This window comes from Podarcis cretensis (assembly GCF_951804945.1).
Source record: "Podarcis cretensis genome assembly, chromosome: 15".
In the NCBI taxonomy this organism is placed as follows: Eukaryota; Metazoa; Chordata; class Lepidosauria; order Squamata; family Lacertidae; genus Podarcis; species Podarcis cretensis.
Genome location: NC_137185.1, coordinates 7,118,655 through 7,140,209, shown reverse-complemented (window position 1 = coordinate 7,140,209; position 21,555 = coordinate 7,118,655). Strand labels below are relative to the sequence as shown.

Genomic DNA, 21,555 nt, shown 5'->3' with positions numbered 1-21,555 from the left:
CAGTACGGATATAGTTTTTATTCTATCAATGCTTAGTTGTTTTGTTTTTCAGTGATTTTTTTCTCTAGGCTTCACGCTTCTTGTTTTTGTCTGTAAGCTGCCTTGATTCCTCTTAGGATAAAAGGCGGAGTATAAATAAAGAAATGATAAATAAAATAAAAAATCCAATTTTGAGAAATGAGGGACAATTAGTGTCAGGACTGGTCGTTGTCCTCACCACACAAACGCTGCTTGTTCTTTTATAACTTTTTATTGTGTATTAACAAAATAATCTTATAAACAGTTCTTAACTATTATTCCTCAGAGTCACTTCTTTCAGATACCTTCTGAGCTCTGCTTCTCCATGACCAGCCACTCTCAAAATGTTGCCTTTGTTTTCCCGCTCTTTTTTCTAACCTCCTGGCTAGAGCTGGCCTGTATCTCGCCTCCTCCGAATCTGAGCTAGAACGTAACCCTGGCCTTTCCTGGGAACAGCCGGTCCCTCCCTGTTGTTCCTCTTGCTCCCTTCTATTAGATTCACTGCTCTCCTCCCCCCCTTGGGGAATGCTTTCTCCCTCTGATAAACTGAAAACTTCTAACTCTTCCCTGACAATTAGGCTGTATTGTTTTTAACACTTGATTGGGAGCCGCCCAGAGTGGCTGTGGAAACTTAGCCAGATGGGCGGGGTATAAATAATAAATTATTATTATTATTATTATTATTATTATTATTATTATTATTATATAGGCACTTCAGGCATATATCACTTAAATGACAGGCAGTGTCAGCAAAAGCATACACACAAATTATATAAGGATAGAATACACTCAGTATCCATACTTAAAATAAACTGCCTGCACCCTATTAAAGACCTTTGGGCAGTAATGCTTCATCACAGCCTTGTATATAACCTTAAAGCACTCTTTTTAAAAAGGCATGTTCATAAATTCATTGTTGTTACTGGCTCTTGGGGTGAAACCACGACTGAGACAAGGAGCAAAGCACACTTTGTATTCATTCAGCTTCATTTCTTAAAAATTAGTGTGGGATGTCTGAAGGGGAATATTTGCTTGTTGGAAAATCTGCTTTTCAAAAAAGGCTTGCTCCTTATGCCTGCCTTCTAAAGCGGGAATAGTCATTGTGCTTCCCTCCAGAAGTTCCTGGACTGCAACCCCCATTGTCCCTGACCGCTGGCCATGCTGGCTGGGGCTGATGGGAGTTGGAGTCCAACACCATTTAGAGCTCACTGTATTGCCAACCCCTGGTTTAAAGGATGAAGCTTTGACGCCTGGAGGTCACCTGCCAAGTTTGCTCAGGTCTCTGAATTCTCTCTCTCTCTCTCTTTCCTTGTACTCAGGCAGCGGAAGAAGTTGGCTATCCTGTCATGATCAAAGCTTCTGAAGGAGGGGGAGGGAAAGGAATCCGGAAAGTGAACAATGCAGACGACTTTCCCAATCTCTTCAGACAGGTACAGCTCTGTTTGCCGCTTCTGTCTCTGTGCCCTGATGATGTGGTTGCTGATATCTTCCACGGAGGAAACATCTGGCTGCTCTGCCCTCGCACAAATACTTTGCCTGTTTTAGTTTATATTTTTGTTCCACCATTGCAGTTTTCCCGTTGTTTTTGCACAATTTCCTTCTGTTCGGTGTGAATCGTGGGCAGGTCTGGGAGAGCTGCACGTGGTGCTGAAGGCCCTGTTTTCTTCCTCAATACGGGGTTTTAAGATTTTATTTGGGGAAGGGGTACAAGCCCAGTGGGTAGAGCATCTCCTTTGCTTGCCGAAGGTGCCAGGTTCAATCCCTGGTGTTCTTAGATGGGCCTGGGAGAACCAAAACATTGGGAGTGCACCAGGTTGGTAAAACGGCTTAAAGATGTGCATTTTGAGTTCCAAATGCTGCTGCTTTATTTGTTTATATTATTTTAGTAAATTTATATCCTTCCCTTCTTCCCCAAAGAGCCCAGGGCACAGCAGACAGCTGTATGTTTTAAAAACAAAAAAGAAGCAAAACCATTCTAAAATGGATCAAAACCTTCTGGAAAAACAATTACTATTAAAAACAAAAACAAAAAGCAATTACAATAAAAACAATGCTTCCATCCAGTGATCTTGAGGTTGCCAGGAACAGTATTCTCCAGCCACCAAATGCACCTGGGTGAGGAAGAATGTTTCCAAATTCCAAAAAATGATGGAGCCATGTGCGCCAGGGAGGGCATTTGCCAAGTGCAGAACCACACCTGGAAAGACCTTGCCATGGCTTAGTGCCAACTGGGCAGCCACCAGTGGAAGGAAGCACCACCAACGAGGCCTCACCTGCTGGTTGTAGGGACCAAGATGATTGGTTTACGGTTAATCCTAATAATATGCTTTCAAAAAAATAATAATCCAAATCTCAGTTGCCCTTTCAGTACTGAGAATAAACATGACCGCCCATCCTAAGAGAGATGTGTTTTGATTTCCACCTGGTGCTGTGCTTTTTATTGTCAGGTACAAGCTGAGGTGCCGGGATCCCCCATCTTTGTGATGCGCCTTGCCAAACAGTCCCGCCACCTGGAAGTCCAGATCCTCGCAGACCAGTACGGCAATGCCATCTCCCTTTTCGGCCGTGACTGTTCAGTCCAGCGTCGACACCAGAAAATCATCGAGGAGGCTCCCGCTTCGATTGCCACGTTGGCCGTCTTTGAACACATGGAACAGGTGAGTACGCTTCAGAGGTGCCTGGCTTTTTCTGGCGAGAGAGCTACTTGTCCCATGGCAAAACAGCTGTCATAAAAGCAGAAGGACATTTTAGGAGAGCCTTGCTGGGTCAGACCAAAGACCCTACTTGGTCCAGCATCCTACTACTGACGTTGGGCTTCTGGGAAGCCTGCAAGCAACAGCACTCTCCCCACTCCTATTCCCCAACATTGAGTACTTTGAGGTAGACTGCCTCTGGCTCTGGAGGTGGCATCATAACTTGTAACTGCTGCCTCCTCCTTGTAACTCCTTCATGGATTTGTCGAATCCCCCTTGAAAGCAGTTCGAATTTGTGGCCACCACCACGTCTTGTGGGAGCGAATGCCAGAGTTTAACTATACAACGTGTAACAAAGTCTTTCCATTTCTCTGTTTTTAATCTTCCAACATTCAGCTTCATTAGTTGCCCCTGAGTTCTAGTATAATCAGGTCAGGAAAGGCCACTTTCTCCAACTATGCATAATTCTACACACCTCTTTCGCGTCCCCTATCGCTTGTCATAGGGCCAGCTGGTTATTTTTATGACTGGATAAGACACACGAAGATAGGAAGAGAGCCTGCAGCTTTGCATTCAGAAGGTTCCAGGTTCAATCCCAGCATCTCCAAATAGGGACGGGGAAATTTCCCTGTCTGAAACCCTGGACAGACACTGCCGGTCAGTGCTGACAGTACTGAGCTAGATAGACCAAAGGTCTGACTCCATAGAAGGCAGTTTCCTATGTTCTACATTATCTTGACTAGTGATCAAATTGGCAGTGGCTGTTGCGGCTGAGCAGTTAGGAAACTGCTCTCTGGAGCTTTCTGTGTTTCCTCCAAGGTCTCTTGCAACTCTACAGTTTCATAATTCATAAAGGCCAGTGTCCCTTAGAAGTAAACAAATTTCCTCTCTGGCTCTCAAATTGTGCAAATAATTTTTTAAATGGTTTGCACGGATGAACAGGACTTATGTATGTGATCTTGACAGCTGAGCAGGTTCGTATTGGCCTACCCCCACAAACAGATGCAGAGATTTGGCATTTCGATTTGATCATTTCCCTCTCTCTCTCTCCCTTTTTAAAGTGTGCGGTGAAACTTGCCAAGATGGTGGGTTATGTGAGTGCTGGCACAGTGGAATACCTTTACAGCCAAGATGGCAGCTTCTACTTTTTGGAGCTGAACCCCCGGCTCCAGGTGGAACATCCCTGCACAGAGATGGTGGCTGATGTCAACCTGCCTTCAGCTCAGCTACAGGTGAGTCAGGAGCTCTTGCCACAAGCCTCATCGATTCATTTGTATGCTGCATTTCCCACAAATAGATCAATGCTCAAAGCAGTCTGCGTGGAAAAACGAGCTGTCGAAAGGCAATAATGATATAGAATACAAAAGCATAATGACATGACAGCATAACACTAAGGGCAGTGGGGACGGCAATGACATAGTGCTATGTATTGCAACATTGACCAGAATGTAGATGCAAAGTCATGGAAAAATAACCAGAAACCCTGAAAATGGATATGTTTTAAGAAGATACAGGAGCAATTAAGTGTTAACAGCCATGTTTAAAGGAGAGAGAGATTTTGAAAAGTCATCAGAATATTTTGTAAAAGTGAGAATTGGGAATTTCGTGGCACATGTATTTATGATATTTCCCATCTTGGGGAGAGCAAGTTTTAGTGAAGAATAATAATGAGCCAGACGCCATTCGCATTATCCACTCTTTTTATTACTAGGTATTCAGGGTACATAAATTTATATGCTTTTCCCCCCTAAAGGCAAATTCTATTGTAAATTTTGAGGCATATTTTTCACATGTGATATTTTGATACTCGGGTGGTGCTGTGGGTTAAACCACAGAGCCTAGGACTTGCCGATCAGAAGGTCGGCGGTTCGAATCCCCGCAACGGGGTAAGCTCCCGTTCCTCGGTCCCTGCTCCTGCCAACCTAGCAGTTCGAAAGCACGTCAAAGTGCAAGTAGATAAATAGGTACCGCTCCAGCGGGAAGGTAAACGGCGTTTCCGTGCGCTGCTCTGGTTCACCAGAAGCGGCTTAGTCATGCTGGCCACATGACCCGGAAGCTGTACGCTGGCTCCCTCGGCCATAAAGCGAGATGAGCGCCGCAACCCCAGAGTCAGTTACGACTGGACCTAATGGTCAGGGGTCCCTTTACCTTTACTTACACTATATTAATTAAATGGAATAAATTATTTTTAAAAACACACTAAAAACCAACAATTAACAGTTCATTTATTGCACATCAAAAATGAAATGAATATAAAGCTCACTGATATGTTAGGAAAAAATATTATTATTGATGTTGATGATAATAAAAGATGCTTATCCACCCTTCTTCACAAGGTCCAAGGGTGGCTTACAGTGTAAAAAAATAAAGTATTAAAATCAGTTAAAGCCATTTACAGTCAAAAGAACAGGGTGGGTCCTAAAACAACTTTAGAACTAAAAGTACCCCCAGAGCTGATGATGTTAGTACCTAGCAACCTCCCCTGCCATTTCTTTTTTAAAAATTATTAATAAACCAAATATAAGGAGCTTAAAGAAATACTCTTATAGCAGGTTAAAGGCAGCACAAGGTTGGACATTATCATTGAACTTGCTATTCCAAAAAATTACCAAAAAATACCTTTTTTTCCATACCCTCCAGCATTTTTTAATTCATCAACCCAAGAGTTCACCAATGGGTCATAAAAATATCCAGTAATTTCATGTCCAAAAGCAGCCCCAAAGCTGATGACACTGGTGATCAAATACAGTGGAACCTTGGTTTTTGAGTGTCTCGGAAGCCGAACGTTTCGGTTTTTGAACGCTAAAAACCCAGAAGTAATAGCTTCCGTTTTCGAAAGTGCCTTGGAAGTCAAACGTCTTCTGAGGCGTGTTTCTCCATTTTCTCAATGAGCCTCAGTTGTCAAACGTTTCGGTCTTCTGGAACGGATTCCATTCAACAGCCGAGGCGCCACTGTATCTCCCCACCAAATAGCCTCAGTCTAAAAATACTTCTTCCAAGTTTGCCTGGATGCAGCTTCTTTAGGAATACAGTGGTACCTCTGGTTACGTACTTAATTCATTCCGGAGGTCCGTTCTTAACCTGAAACCATTCTTAACCTGAGGTACCACTTTAGCTAATGGGGCCTCCCACTGCCGCCGCACCACCGCCACGCGATTTCTGTTCTCATCATGAGGTAAAGTTCTTAACCCAAGGTACTACTTCCGGGTTAGTGGAGTCTGTAACCCGAAGTGTTTGTAACCCAAAGCATTTGTAACCTGAGGTACCACTGTAATAATAATAATAATAATAATAATAATAATAATAATAATAATATGTTCCATCTGGATATAATAATATATATTATAATAATGTACCCCGCCCACCTGGCTGAGTTGCCCCAGACACTCTGGGCAGCCACCAACACATATAAAAAATATTATAAGACAGGCTTCCTCAAACTCGGCCCTCCAGATGTTTTTGGCCTACAACTCCCATGATCCCTAGCTAGCAGGACCAGTGGTCAGGGATGATGGGAACTGTAGTCTCAAAACATCTGGAGGGGCGAGTTTGAGGAAACCTGTTATAAGACATCATATGTTAAAAGCTTCCTGATACAGGAAGGCTCTCTGGGCTCAAGGGTGGGGCAAGACAGGTAGAAACAGCCGCCTCCTGGCACATGCAGCATGCTTCCCCCCCCCCCCCCCACTTTGCTCTTGTGGAAGGATGCGATGGGTAGCAAAGCCTGGGCCCCGTTTACAAAACTGCTCCGTGAAAGAACCGGTTCTACTGGAGCTGACTTTGGGGGGGGGGGAGGCGGGGAAGTAGGGAAGAAGTCTTCTGAGTCTCCATCCCCCAGTGTCGTAAGAAGCGAGTCATGTAATCGCTGCAACAGCTGGGACAAGATTGGAATGCTGATAGCGGAGAGACTTGGTTTTGCAAAAATGTTACCTAGTGAGTCCTAAAAGGGCTGCTCCCTAATCCTCGGGTGTGTTTCCCAGTGCGTGGGTTGTATCCAGCTAAGTTCCACTCACGTTCAAAGTAACAGCACTAAGCCAGCCATGCTTATTAACTTCACAGGGTCCACTCTGAGCCTGGCTTATGTCACCCTGTGTTGGGTTTTCCTTTGGAGGGGATGCAGTGTCAAAGCAGCCTAGCCTGATAGACATTTTCCAAGAGTGGGAAACACATGTAGCTCTCCAGATGCTGTTGGACTACAACTCCCATCATCCCTGATCTTTTAGTCATGCTGGCTGGGCCTGATGGGAGGTGTAGTCCACTACATCCAGGGCGCTCCAGGTTCCTCGTCTCGGATGTTATTATATTTTGCCCCCAACAACAACCCTGCAAGGTGAGCTAGGTTGAGAGATGACACTTGGCCCAAGACCACCTGTGAGCTTCGCAGCTGGCCAAGGACTCAAACCCATGCTTCCTTGGCCTATTCTTGTCGCTCCATCTGATTAGTGTAGATTTGGAAGTTGGGGGCAGTTTGACCCGGTGGCATAGCTCCAGGCTAAAAATTTGGGGAAGGGGAGAGATACTGAATTTGTGGGGTGGGAAGAGCCTGTGGCTGTGGCTCAGTGGCAGAGCGTCTGCTTTGCATGCAGAATGTCCCAGGTTCAATCCCTGACATCTCCAGGTAAGGCCGGGAATGTCTGTTGCTGAAAGCCTTGGGGGGCTGCTGCCAGTCTGTGTTGACAATACTGAGCTTGGTGAACCAGTGGTCTGAATCGGTATAAGGCAGCTTCCTATGTTTTTATGTCTGGATGTTGTTAGTAAGCAGGCCATTTCTCTGTTCGTGTTTCTTGGTTTTTGTTATGTACTGAAGTTCTCACCCTGGGCCAGCAGGGGGATACTGTAGACAGTTTTCACTCAGGTCCGCATATGCAAATAGAGGATTGAAAGTGACGTTCAGTGATTGGCTAGTTACAGAAAGTTGCTACTGTAGCGTTGTAGTGGAGCTCTATATAAGCAGGCTGGCTGAACCCTTCAGTTCAGTTCTGTTCTGGCCTGTGAATAAACAAGGGCTGTTTTGAAGAATCGCTGTGTCGTCTGATATGTTCACCCACAACTTAACAGTTTTCATCTTGTTAACACCTTGACAAAGACATTGGAGAGTGATTGCCAATCAAAGCAGTCAACAACGGGCCGAACGCAAATGGGCTGTTTCTGCAGAGCAGGTGTGGGGAGCCTCTCTCCCTCCAGATGTTGCTGAACTACCACTCCCACCATCCCTGGCTGCTGGCCATGCTTGCTGGGCCTGATGGCAGTTGTAGTTCAGCAGCATCCGAAGGGACAAAGGTTCCTCACACCCGCTGTACAGGATCACTCCATGCATTGATACACTATTGGCTTTCTTCTGCTTGGGGCTGAGGGGAGTTGCAGTCCAAAACATCTGGAGGGCATCAGGTTTACAAAGGCTGCTCCGCACTGATCAGCAGAGATTCTTTGGGGTTTGGGACAGGAGTCTTTCCCCCTCGTCCTTCTTGGAGATGCTGGCGATTGAACCTGGCACCTTCTGCATGCAAAGCGGATGCTTTGCCACTGAGCCACAGGCGGCTGTTGAAGGGAAGACGATAGTGAGACAGATGGACTAAGTATATACGGCAAGCTGCCTATATTTGAATGATGGATCACTTCTTACGTTCATCTGTTTAGTGGCATACAGTTCAATTTGAAAAGAGTTATTATTTCTCTTCTTTTTAGATTGCCATGGGAATTCCCCTCCACAGGATCAAGGATATCCGAATCATGTATGGCGTGTCTCCCTGGGGGGACAGCCCTATTGACTTTGAGAATTCTGCCCATGTGCCTTGTCCGCGGGGTCATGTGATTGCTGCCCGCATCACGAGCGAAAATCCCGATGAGGTGACTGCAAGTTATTTCTTCTTCCTTTTCTTCTTTTCCAAGTTGCGGTTGATAGTGGTATACTGCGTCCTACAATCCCCACGAGTATATTTATAAGACACATGAAAATTGCTTTAATCTTGATCTGCAAATAACGATGGCCCCAGCTGATAGCCACAAATATGTATTAATAAATGACACTTCTAGTCTGCTTTTCCTTTGAAAGAGCAAAAGGCAGTTTTGCAAGCTTTTATTTTTTATTTTATTCCCCCCCATTTTATTTTGCAATATTACATTCAGTTACACTTTTCATCATTCTTTACATCACACACACACACACACATATAATGTATATATTTATTTTCCTTATTTCACCATTGTAACTTCCCTCCACCCGTGTTCATCTTCCAATGTTTTCCTTTCCTTTACTATTGTGTCAAAATATGCAAGCTTTGCTTTTTCTTCCCCGCTGCTGCCTTCTCCCCCCACCCCAGTTTATCTTCACAACAACCCTGTGAGGTAGTTAAGTTTAAGAGACAATTTCTGGCCCAAGGATGTCCAACTACATTGATGAGTAAGGATTTGCACCATCTGACAAGTTAAAGTTTCTGCCACTGTAGAGGGTAACCTGACCTCTTCACTAACCTTGTTTAGAAAAGGATATTCTAGCTCAGAAAACAATGCAGATCTGTGGTAAGGATGGGGGGTGAGCCAACAGTACATTTCTGGTATCGCTTATTTCCTCAGAGACAGTATGAAAAGCGCATGAGGCTCTCAGCATCAAGAAACTTCTTTTATTATTGTTGTTGTTTATTAAATTTCTATAGCATCCTTCATCCATAGATCTCCGTACGGCAGTTCACAATATAAAATCACAATATAAGAAACACAAAATACATAATAAAAATAAAAACAAAAGCAAACCATTTACCCTCGCCTCCCACAACACATTTAAAAGGGCATCAGATGTCAATCAGCCAAAGGCCAGGTTGAAGAGAAATGTTTTCTCCTGGTGCCTAAGGGTCAGTGTAGTCAGTACTGAGCCAAGTGTGGTGTTGATAACACCAAGGTTGCAGGTTCGATCCCTGTATGCGACAGCTGCATATTCCTGCATTGCAGGGGATTGGACTGGATGATCTTCAGGGTCCCTTCCAATTGTATGATTCTGTGACCAATGGGCCATCTCAGATTGAGTCTGGAGAACCAAAGTTTGTGACCACTGTCCCAGAACCGAATGCAGTCCTTCCCAGAACGTAGGGAGGATAATAACTTGTATTTCTGTGTTTCATTGATCTGCGATTGTAATTGTGGGCCCCCCGCCCCCCCGGGAGAGTGTACACGCAGGTTATTTTCATGTGAATGCTCCCTCTTGTAATCTAGGGGTTCAAGCCCAGTTCTGGAACTGTCCAGGAGCTGAACTTCCGCAGCAACAAGAACGTCTGGGGCTATTTCAGTGTTGCCGCTGCCGGAGGACTTCACGAGTTTGCTGACTCGCAGTTTGGTCACTGTTTCTCCTGGGGAGAAAACCGCGAGGAAGCCATCTCGTAAGTAGGAAAGACTGCAGCTCATTAATGGGCTGGGCTGGGGGAACACCCCAGGGCAGAAAGTACCCTGCCAGGTGTTGGTCCATGTCTATATGAATCCCCTGCAATCCAGAAGATTGACTGCTATGGAATTGGCCATGCTAACCCTCAATGGATTGCAGAGCATTCTGTTACATTTTTTCAGCAAATAAACCCAAACCCATCTTTTAAGTCAAGTGTGGGGAACAATTGGCCCTCCGGATGTTGCCAAACAGTGATTCTCATCTTCTCTGACCCCTGGGGCCACGTTTGCTGGGGCTGATGGAAGTTGTAGTTCATCAGCCTCTGGAAGGCTCAAGGTTCCCCACACCTGCTTTGTGGGCTCTTAAATGACATAGCATTGTAGCCAGCTCAGTCTTACTCAGAATAAGTAGTCGCTGCAATGAATGGGCCTAAGTTCGTAATGTCTATGGGATGCAAATTGTAAACAGGGAATGGAAGGGAAGAAATAAAATAAGTAATAAAAATGTTATTTTAAAACCATGCAACATCTAGCACAGCACGTTACAATTGCTACAACAAGTATTCAAGATGGTGGTTTACCTTCAACTGCACCCCTTTTTCCACCCCTTCAGGAACATGGTCGTGGCCCTGAAAGAACTTTCCATCCGGGGGGACTTCCGGACCACTGTGGAGTACTTGATTAAGCTGCTGGAAACGGAGAGCTTTCAGCAAAACTGCATTGATACTGGCTGGCTGGACCGGCTGATTGCAGAGAAAGTGCAGGTGTGGCTTGGTTCATTTCCCCCTGGATTCCCCTGCCCCTAAAATTCTGGTTTCAAAAATTCATCTGTCCTTAACAACGAGATGCAAGATGCTGTAGCTTTCATCATCAGTTTCCCCCTCTCCTTCGTTTCCTTCTTTGCTTCGTGAGATAACTCTCTAAAGCCCTAAACCAGACCTGAGAAACCTTTGGCCCTCCAGAGGTAATAGGACTCCGCTTCACCAGCCTGGGGAGCGTATATATAAAATGTCAACTGGTAGGGAGACTCCCTGTCCCTCCCCCCTTTTTTAAAAAAATATACCCCCAGTGTATTGTTATCTGAGATGGATTTCAAATGCTGCCAGGCATTTTGTTAGCCAAAAGAAGAAGGGTGTAAATAACAAGCCAACTTTGATGGCTTTAGAAGAAGATTAGATAAATTTGTGGAGGGTACAGCTATGTTCTGCCTCCACTGTCAGAAGTAGTACGCCGTTGAATTCCAGTTGCCTGGAATTGCAGGCGGGCAGAGCTGCTGTTGCCGTCAGGTCCTTCTTGGGGGCTTCTCTTGTGGTCTTCTGGTTGTCCACTGTGAGAAAAGGATACAGTGGTACCTTGGGTTACAGACGCTTCAGGTTACAGACTCCGCTAACCCAGAAATAGTACCTCAGGTTAAGAACTTTGCTTCAGGATGAGAACAGAAATTGCAGTGGCAGCGGGAGGCCCTATTAGCTAAAGTGGTACCTCAGGTTAAGAACAGTTTCAGCTTAAGAACGGACCTCCGGAACAAATTAAGTTCTTAACCTGAGGTACCGCTGTACTGAAGTGGATGGGCGCTCTTTGGCCTGATCAAGCTCTCATAGAATACTGCCAGTTAAATCTGGACTGGCAAACTGTCTCCGTTTATTCCCGCCTCTTTTCCCCTCCCTTTCTTTCTAGGCAGAGAGACCAGACACCATGCTGGGAGTCGTGTGTGGGGCTCTGCATGTGGCTGACGTGGGCTTTCGGAACAGCGTCTCCAATTTCCTGCACTCCTTAGAGAGGTGAGGCGAAGCCCTTTAGGAACTTTGAAAAGGAAACAAGCTTCCGGTTCACTGGGGAGCAGGGGGTTATGCTGGGTTGCGCTCGTGACCTGCTTGTGGGCTTCCCAGGAGAGGCATCTGGTTAGTTGCTGTGCAAAACGGGATGCTGGACTTTGCTGTGATGCCTAAGCATGGGTTTCCCATTTGGACGGGTGGTGTGTGTGTGTGTGTGTGTGCAAAGCAGGGACCCCCATCAGTAGGTGGAGCCAGAGCCAGTGATGGTCAGAGCGAACTAATTCCAGTGGTTCCCCCTTCCCCCGCTGCCAAGTATCCCAGGGATGAGAGTTAGTTATACAGTCGTTAATTTCCTTCCCCTCACAATACACTTTCAGGGGCCAAGTCTTACCTGCTCATACGCTGCTGAACACAGTGGATGTGGAACTTATTTATGAAGGAAAGAAATACGTGCTGAAGGTATGTGCCTCCCAGGAGATTGTTCAGAGTGGGATCCTGTGGCTGCCAAGTGCAAAAGGTATATTTTGGTGACAATTCCATGTAAATGCGGAATAGGGGGTCATTCGTTTCTTGTGATTTGCATCCCGTGGACTCGAGAGTGGCTTACGGTAATTCTTCCTAAAACGGGAAACGAGAGCTCTTTACGCTGCTACATTTTATTGCACATCCCATTGAGGGGGAACAATATTTGTACAGGGACAGGAAACACTGGCTGTATCCACTGATAATTCTGTTCAGTGTAGACCCATGGCGTGGGGGGGGGGAATGGACAAGAGTAACGAGGTCTATTAATTTAAATGGGTCTACTCTGAGTAGGACTAAGCTGGATGCTACCCCACTGTCCCTCCCCTCCCCACCCCCAAAAGCCTAAAACAGGTAACGCAAAACCAAAGGTTTCACATGAGCTTTGGGAGTCCATCTTCATTCCTTGTTCCTCCTGCCCTTACAGGTGACTAGACAGTCTCCAAACTCCTATGTCGTCATCATGAACGGCTCCTGCGTGGAGGTGGATGTTCACCGGCTGAGCGATGGAGGGCTGCTCTTGTCCTACGATGGCAGCAGCTACACCACCTACATGAAAGAGGAAGTGGACAGGTAGCGTCCCATCCCGTCTCCCCCATGAATATTTTCATGGTCACTGATGATCAACTCTGGGTATACTCCTGTGTTGAAAGCAACAGCCTCTGTCAAATATTCTGCATTCTTTACAAATTATGCATGCTTAGCAAATTTTAGGGCTTTAAAGGTCAGCACCAGCACTCTGAATTGCACTTGGTTTAGAAATAAATATGTAATATCAAGCACAATGGGTGAAAGCATCTAGGACAAAGAGCTGGAAGTCAACTTACTGGAAAAAAACCTGTATGAAATCTGATGTAATTTAGCATTGGTTTGCTAAAAATTTGGTAAACTAATACTTGGCAAAAGAAGAAGGAAAAAGAATTGTGCTCGGAAACGTACCAGGAGCCAATGTAGGTCTTTCAGGATTGGTGTTCTATAGTCCCAGTGGCTGCTCCCAGTCACCAGCCTAGCTGCCACATTCTGGACAAGTTGTCGTTTTTGAGTCACCTTCAAGGGTAGCCCCATGTAGAGCACATTGCTGAAGTCCAAGTGGGAGATAACCAGGGCATGTACCACTCAGGTGAGACAGGGTGCAGGCAGGTAGGGTCTCAGCTGGTGTGCCAAATAGAGCTGGTAGAAAGCTGCCTTGCACCCAGAATTAACCTGCACCTCCACAGACAGCTGTGAGTCGAAAATGACTCCCACAGATGTAAAGCTTGGTATAAGGCAGCTTCCTATGTTCCTGTTTAAATTAGCTTCAAGTTGAGAACCATGGGGACTAGAATCTTGTTTTATTTTTAGAGGAAGCACCGTAGGTCAGTGGCAGAGGGTTTGCCTTGTACATAGGAAGTCCCTGGTTCAGTCCCCCAGGCGGGTCTGTTCTCTGCCTGAAATCAATGGAGAGCTACTGCCACTCAGCATAGATAATACTGAGCTACATAGACCCAGTGACCTGACTCGGCGTAAGGCAGCTTTTTAGAGCTCAGCAATAGAGCTTCTGCCTTGCATTCAGAAGGTCCCAAGTTCAATCCCTGGTATCTCCAAGCAGGACTGGGAAGGACCGCTGCCTGCCTTTCAGTGTAGCGATACGAGTTGAACGGACCAAAGGCCTGGGGTCACAATAAGGCAGATGTTGATGCTGTTTTCATTCTCTGCCTTTGTGCCTCATTGCTTAGGTACCGCATCACTATTGGCAACAAGACCTGCGTCTTTGAGAAGGAGAATGACCCGTCCATCCTGCGTTCGCCTTCAGCGGGGAAGCTTATCCAGTACGTGGTGGAAGACGGAGGGCATGTCTTTGCTGGCCAGTGCTATGCCGAAATCGAGGTAAATCCCCCCTCCCTTTTGGCCCTGCTGGGCTCTGCCTTCTTCAAGGACCATCTGCGCTCCTCTGCTCAGGTCAAACTTTTGTTGCTTGCGGCTAAAAGCCTTTGCCAACAATTCAATCGGGGATCAAAAGCTATGCTAGGGATCATCTTGTGCAAATGGAAATGCTGAAAGTACAACACAGATGTAACAAGTCAGAATTAAGGATAAAACCATAAGCAATGAAACGAAAGGACAGAAAAGCAATAAAATATTGGATGGGTGCAAATGGAAGCAGGAGGTAAACATTCCCCTGTGAGGAATGATTCCTTTTTGCAAAATGATTTGAGGAATGATGTGTACCGGTCCTGAATCTGTCGTTGGCAACCACTGTACATATTTGGAAATGCTTGGAGAAGCGTTTTTCTCCTTTGTTTCCATTCTTGGTGCATCCTCACTTTGCAGACTTCACCAGAAACGCTCAGTATAAGCAACAGAATCCCAGAAGCCTGTATATAATGTCTTGATAATGATGTGCCTTTGATTAGGATTCAAGTAATAGGCAAACTGGGAGATGTGAAAATGAACTGGTTCCAGTGATTGCAAATGCCAACTTTTGCTAAATTTCTCCTTAGCACTTGAGGCCCTTGGCTTTCTGTGGAAGTTTCTGTCTAAGCATTTATGAAATAATTAAATATGGATTTTTGGAACTAGCTTTTTGGTAGTTCAGACTGTATGGGTGGTGGGGAGGGAGAGAAAGGAAAGCAAAATACCGTGGAAATCTGAACGCATTGCTTTGTCTTTCCTCGCCTCCCAGGTGATGAAGATGGTGATGACTCTGACTGCCGTGGAGTCAGGCTGCATCCACTACGTGAAGCGGGCCGGTGCAGCGCTCGATCCCGGCTGCATCATTGCCAAACTGCAGCTTGATGACCCGAGCCGAGTTCAGCAGGTGAGGGGTTGGGGGGCAGAGGCAGCTTTTGGAGGGCAGCCCGAGAGTCAGTTCCTGAGAGCTGGTGCCGAAGGGCCGAGCCGATGTTGCCTGGGGCAAATTCCAGCTGAAACGGGAAGCGTTTTAGTACCCAGTGGGCCAGCCTGAGTAGGTGGGAACAGTTGTGTAGCAGTTCAATCCTGGCAGTGAATTTTTATGGCTGTATCATGAAGCCGCATGCCTGTCTTGGATTAAGGAATGGCTAGTATTAAAAAACACTGACATATTAGATCTAGAGGGCTTTAACAATCAATTTGGTTGGCATGCTTAGTTATGTTATGACAAGGAAAAGGCCACAGAGACTTTACAAACCATGTAATAAGTTCTGGTTAAAAAACAAGGGTATCCTGGAACAAAAGACACCCTGGTGGCTATCGCTGATGGAAGCCATGACAGTAAAAAAGGTTAACATGATGAACGATTGGGTTACATATACATAAATTATCTGTGAAGGAGGTAACCAATTAGAACTCAAGAACTTTGAAGAAATAAAAAGTAGAGTGACCAAGTGCTTACAGTACTACCAAATCCATGACCTATTCAAACAAGATAAAAAAGGGCTTTAATAAAGAACTTTCAAGGTTTGAAAGAGACTTGATATATAATGATGATAAAACACTGTCTAAAATGTATAAAATTTTATTAGAGTGGTCAGTGAAGGATGAGGAGGTAAAATCTGCCATGGTAAAGTGGGCAAGAGATTCAGGCCATAACAGACAACTCTCAGATTGGCAAAAACTTTGGAGGGAAGATCTTAAGTTTACAGCTTGTTATTCTGTTAAGGAAAACTACAGGAAGGTCTTCTATCGCTGGTATATAACACCAAGCTAATTAGCGATGATGTACAAAAATAATTCAGATTGATGCTGGAAAAGTAAGGAGGCAGTGGGATTCATGTATCATATCTGGTGGACTTGTAAAAGAATGAAGGAATTTTGGGACTCAGTTTATAACGAGTTGAAAAAGATGTTTAAAGTCTCATTCCCCAGAAAACCTGAGGCGTTTCTTTTAGGGAGATCCCAAGAGATCTAAAGAAATTATTTATGTACGCCACCATGGCAGCAAGGGTTTTGATTGCACAGAATTGGAAAAGCGAGACGATACCATCAGTAAAAGATTGGCAGATCAAACTGATTGAATATGCTGAGATGGATAAACTGACAGGACAGATAAGGGATCAAGTGAAACAAAAAATTTAGCAAAGATTGGAATACATTTAAACAATACCTGAAAGACCACTGCAGAGAATTAAAATTTTTGACTGGTTTAGATTAACTCTTGTAATGAGAAACATTAAAAAGTAGCGGATAAGCTTGTTACCAACAATGATAGGCATCCAACCAAGGACTTTAAAAGAACCAAGTAAGAAGGGGAGGGAAGTCAGAAGTAATTAGAACATCAATAAGTCGAATGACAAAGAATATATATTTGTTTTTTCTTTATTATGATTTGGAAACATTTGTATACCAACAAGAAATTGAAACTTCATATTGTGATCTTACATTAAGTAAGCATTTCTGTTGTAAAAAAACCAATAAAGATGAAGGGGGGGGGGAAGAATCTTTATGGCTATTCCATCCCACATGGCAGCCATGGTTTCCGCCTTGTGATAATTGTGTCTTCGTTGGTCTCCCAAGGCTGAGTTCCACACGGGGGCCTTGCCACAGATCCAGAGCACAGCGCTCCGGGGAGAGAAACTCCACCGCGTCTTCCACTATGTCCTTGACAACCTCGTGAATGTCATGAATGGATACTGCCTTCCAGAGCCCTTCTTTGGCTGCAAGGTACCACTGGCACCCCCCCCTCTCCTTCTCCCCCCTGTTGTGTGCAATGGGGGCTTCAAAACTGTGTGATACAAATGCCTGAGTTCTTAACTGTCTCTCTACATTTAAATCCTTCCGTTGGAATAAGTGTTTGCATATTGTGATTTGCATATTATTTGCTATTTGCAAAACTCTTGCGGCGTTTGAGTTTTTCGAGGGGCAGTGGGATAAGAGTTTTGGGGAGGGGGTGCAGAAAATAATCTCTGAGAAGTTGCCTGCCTTTAAATTTCTGCTTATCTGTAAATGAATGTAAAAATCTAATACACATCTATTTTATTTGAAATACACTATGGTTTTTGGAACTCTTAGCTCTCGAAGCCATCACAATTAAACAGGGTTTGAAAGAGACTCAGTGTATTTATTTTTTAATTATAAAATATAATGCATGCAACCTGTAAATCACACATAATATGTTCAGATGCTCGAAATAAATTATTACATGTGTCTCAAGGAATCTCTTACAGTGTCTCTGACAATTCTCAAGCCATTTATTTTCATGGATACATAAATAATTATAAATATCTAATATGTATTTATGGTCGGCATCTGTATGTCTTGGGAGACAATGGAAGAGTGCGCTTTCAGGGGTAAAGTCAAACAGCTGGAGAGTTACAGCGTCTGCTGTGGCTGTAGCTGTAGAGACCGATACAGGAGAGACCTGTTTTATTGCAGTGGGGGCAGATGAAGGCATCCGGTTGTGCTGCTATACAGATGCACCATGGCGTTTCTCCATTTATTTATTTTATTAGAAATACAGTTCCTGCTTTGGGAAGCACAACAAACAGGTTTTGAAATGGATTTTTATTTGTAATATGTTTTACCGCCAGCTGGGTGGGGTATAAAAATAATGATGATGATGATGATTTATTTAAACTACAAAACACAGTGCATACAATCTGTAAACCACACATAATACACTGACATGCTGAATATAAATTTCTACATATATTTATAATTGAAATCTCTATGCAGCTTCCAATGTTCCTTTTCTCTTCCCCCCTCCTTTTAAAAACCAGAAGAAATATCCTTCATCTTCCTTCCTCCTTTTCTTTTTTTGAATCCAGCTGAAAGACTGGGTCGAGCGGTTGATGAAGACCCTCCGAGATCCCTCCTTGCCTCTCCTGGAACTTCAAGACATCATGACGAGCGTTTCCGGGAGGATCCCTCCCAACGTTGAGAAATCCATCAAAAAGGAAATGGCCCAGTATGCCAGCAACATCACTTCTGTCCTCTGCCAGTTTCCCAGCCAGCAAGTAAGCGGGGAAAGTACTTTGCAGTGCGGAAGAAAGAGCAGGAGGGGCATTTGTTTTGGGATGCTGGGTGGAATGGGACTTGCCAAGAGAGGGTCAGGGCGGTGTCCAAAAAGGCGTATGCACATTTTTTAGATTACATTTATATTTTGTCTTTTTTCTGTCGTGGAACTCAAGGCACTATATCTGGGTGGTGTCCCATCCAGGCACTGATCAGGCCGAGACCTGCTTACCTTGAGCAGGGTAGCTGCCTCATGTGCTTTTGGACCCAAGGGCGGTGAATGTTTCTCAGCCTAAGGGATGTGTTCCCTTCCGAGGGGGCGCTTGCCAGTGCTGGGCGGAGCCAGATGGAAAAGTGGCCTGGGGCAGTCATGCAAATTTTACTGTGTGTACAGCAGGCTAGTTTAACACACATTCACATGCCTCTCTGTCTCCTCCACCCATGCAAGGAAGAGGCATTGTCAGAGTTCATTCCAGCCAAGCAAAACCCCTGGAGGAGGTGCAGAGTAGGGCCCCTGAGAGGTGCAGCCTTGGGAGAGATCCAAAGGCCATTTAACGAGGCCCGGGACCCCGCATTTGAATCATGGTTCCCCATCCCTGGTTTCACGCTTCTCTCCTTCCCTCCCCCAGATCGCCAACATCCTGGACAGTCACGCGGCCACCTTGAACCGCAAATCAGAGCGAGAGGTCTTCTTCATGAACACCCAGAGTATCGTGCAGCTGGTGCAGAGGTGAGCCTGGTGTCAGAAGTGTATCAGGGTGAGGGCAGAGATGTGCCCATTGGCATAACTGGGAGGGCTATCTGTATGCTTCCTCCTGCTCCCGGATAGGAACCCTAATAGCAAGTACACCTAGGGGGCCAACTGCAAAGGCGACAAGGAGTGTGGAGTTGTGCCATCTAATGCAGCGTCCTTCTTGTTCCGAAAACTCCCGCAGATGAGAGCAGACAGCATGCAAGGGCTCTCAGAGCTCCAAAACCTTGCCTTTGCTTCAGCCCCTGGCTCCTAATATAGTAGGAGTGGGACTCTTCTCATCATTGAGCCTTCATTGGAGTTACTGGGCAGATTTGCTCCACCCTTTCTCCCTCCCTCAACACCTCTTCCTGTAAGAAATTTATTTGCTTGGTTCACCACTTGGTTGTAACCGGGGTCCCCTAAACTATGGCTTAGCAGGAACATGCAGACTTTGGGAAAAGAGATTGTGGCTGTTTTGTTCCTCCCCAGTCCTTGGTTTCCCCCCACCCCTACATTAATGCCCCTCCCCGATCACTGGTCATTCTGCTGCTATACTTAGCTAAACCATGGTTTGACTTCAGCAAGTTACCTGAACTAGGGCATGTGGTTTCGCTCCTTCCAGAATAACCACAAGATTTGCTAAGGTTTTTCGTCTGGTTTATGACTTTTGGTTCACCTAGGAGAGTTAAACCCTGGGATTGGACAACATGCTAACTTAAGCCAAACCATGGTTTACTGCAGCATCAAAATGGCCAGTGAGGTGCAAAGTGGCTGTGATCTCCACTGAGATCTCCCCTCTGGGAGCCTGCACACTTTTCGATTTGCACAAAACCGTGTTTTGGCTTATTGTGACACATAAAGCCGGCTACTGTATGTTGGGAGTCCCATCCCCTTTTTAATCCTAGAAAATGAAGACCGGGTGGAGATTCCATTTGTTAGGGTCCATTCCATCTCAACTCTGTTACACCATGCTCTGCTACAAGATCAAGGGATTCAGTCATGGATAATGGACCAGCACTTGGATTCTTAGAGCGCCCAGTCTACTTGAGTTTTGTCACTGGAGAGCTTGACAAAGTCCAGAATCATATGATCATGAGGGCTAGCTGCTTCACTTGGGGTTTTTCATTATAGGTACCGGAGTGGCAATCGAGGGCACATGAAGACTGTAGTCATGGACTTGCTACGACAATACCTGAAGGTAGAAACTCAGTTTCAGCAAGGTAAGTCTCGCACAGCTTCAAGATGCAAAGTTTTGGTTGTGGGTGGAGGGGACTTGATGGAGGGTGGAGACGGCCAAAGTGTGAGGCTCAAGCACAGCGTGGCTGTATGCTTTCTTTAATTTTTTTATTTTGCAGCTTGGATAGAAGTGTTGCAAGAAGAAGTCTGGCCACCAGGTGGCAACTTATGCTAAATACAAGTTAACCCCATGCAGGAGCTAGGCTCCATCTGTATCATAATTTAAAGTACTATTCTACCACTTTAAATAGTCACAGCTTCCCCCAGAGAATCCTATGAACTGTACTTAGCTAAGGGTGCAGTTAGGAGCTGCAGAGTTGCCTGGGAAGAGGGACTGATTATAAACCATTCTGGAAGAGAGACCTGAGTGGAGGAGCACCCACGGCACTTGCTGAAAAATCCACATGTGTTTGTGAACCTAAAATGGTTTGCAACTCCTGGACTCTGATGGCTTTTAAAAAGGAGCAGACAAATTCATGGATGCACTCTGACTAAATACCAGTCGCTGGGACTCACAAGTGGGGAGAGTCGCTATTGCTGCACTCAGGTCCTGCTTGTGGGCTTCCCATGGGTGGGTGTGCGCGTGCGCGCGCATCTGGCTGGCTGGCTGCTGTGAGAGCAGGATGCTGGAGGGGCTTCTGGCCTAGACAGCTGCAGGGCTCTTCTGATGTCCTTCCGTGGCCCATGGCCACCAGGTGGCAGTAGCAGACTGCTCAGCTCTCAGTTCTGGATATGTAGAGGGGAAACCCTCTCGCTGTCGCCTTTTTGCAAACCTTGCTATCCTCTTCTTGAGAATTGGGAGATTAATTTCCACTCCAGATCGGTGCAGCAGATGACCTTGTAATGGAAAATCCAGCGTTCTGGCTTTTCTCTTAAGGAGCAGTGAATGGGGAGGTGGCAGGCTAAGGAGGGAGATAGGTGGCGTTTCAAGCGCCTTCCCCTCGAGGCTCACTTTGCACAAGTATTTGTGTGCAAAGCAGGCTCTGTTTGTTGCAGAGCCTTCTTGGCTTGGCCATCTTCTGTATGAGCCAGGGTGCACCTTGGAAGGGCCATAGCTCAGTGGTAGGACATTTGCTTTCAGGCTCAGCCTCCTGCTTCTCTAGGTAGGGTTGGGAAAGACTCATGTTTGAATCTTGAATGAGTTGTAAGGGACCCCCAATGGTCATCTAGCCCAACCCCCTGAAATGCAGGAATCTTGACTACAGCATTCGTGACAGAGGACCATCCAAACTCTGCTTAAAAACCTCCAGTGAAGGAGAGAGTCCACCACCTTTCGAGGGAGTCCGTTCCATTGTCA

The 21,555-nt window shown here is 45.5% G+C and overlaps 1 protein-coding gene across 6 annotated transcripts in view; it reads left to right on the top strand.

The window, feature by feature from the left end:
- The window catches only part of ACACA (acetyl-CoA carboxylase alpha), a 207,022-nt gene that overhangs the window by 35,462 nt on the left and 150,005 nt on the right, over positions 1 to 21,555 (top strand). For all 6 annotated transcript variants that reach the window (XM_079955359.1, XM_079955357.1, XM_079955358.1 and 3 more), the window contains 15 exons: positions 1,338 to 1,448; positions 2,466 to 2,675; positions 3,773 to 3,943; positions 8,397 to 8,558; positions 9,918 to 10,081; positions 10,696 to 10,846; positions 11,760 to 11,863; positions 12,235 to 12,316; positions 12,807 to 12,952; positions 14,095 to 14,245; positions 15,042 to 15,176; positions 16,853 to 16,999; positions 18,103 to 18,291; positions 18,919 to 19,019; positions 20,154 to 20,242. In XM_079955359.1, the coding sequence (XP_079811485.1) occupies positions 1,338 to 1,448; positions 2,466 to 2,675; positions 3,773 to 3,943; positions 8,397 to 8,558; positions 9,918 to 10,081; positions 10,696 to 10,846; positions 11,760 to 11,863; positions 12,235 to 12,316; positions 12,807 to 12,952; positions 14,095 to 14,245; positions 15,042 to 15,176; positions 16,853 to 16,999; positions 18,103 to 18,291; positions 18,919 to 19,019; positions 20,154 to 20,242 (2,113 nt within the window). The remainder of the gene's footprint in view (positions 1 to 1,337; positions 1,449 to 2,465; positions 2,676 to 3,772; positions 3,944 to 8,396; positions 8,559 to 9,917; positions 10,082 to 10,695; positions 10,847 to 11,759; positions 11,864 to 12,234; positions 12,317 to 12,806; positions 12,953 to 14,094; positions 14,246 to 15,041; positions 15,177 to 16,852; positions 17,000 to 18,102; positions 18,292 to 18,918; positions 19,020 to 20,153; positions 20,243 to 21,555) is intronic.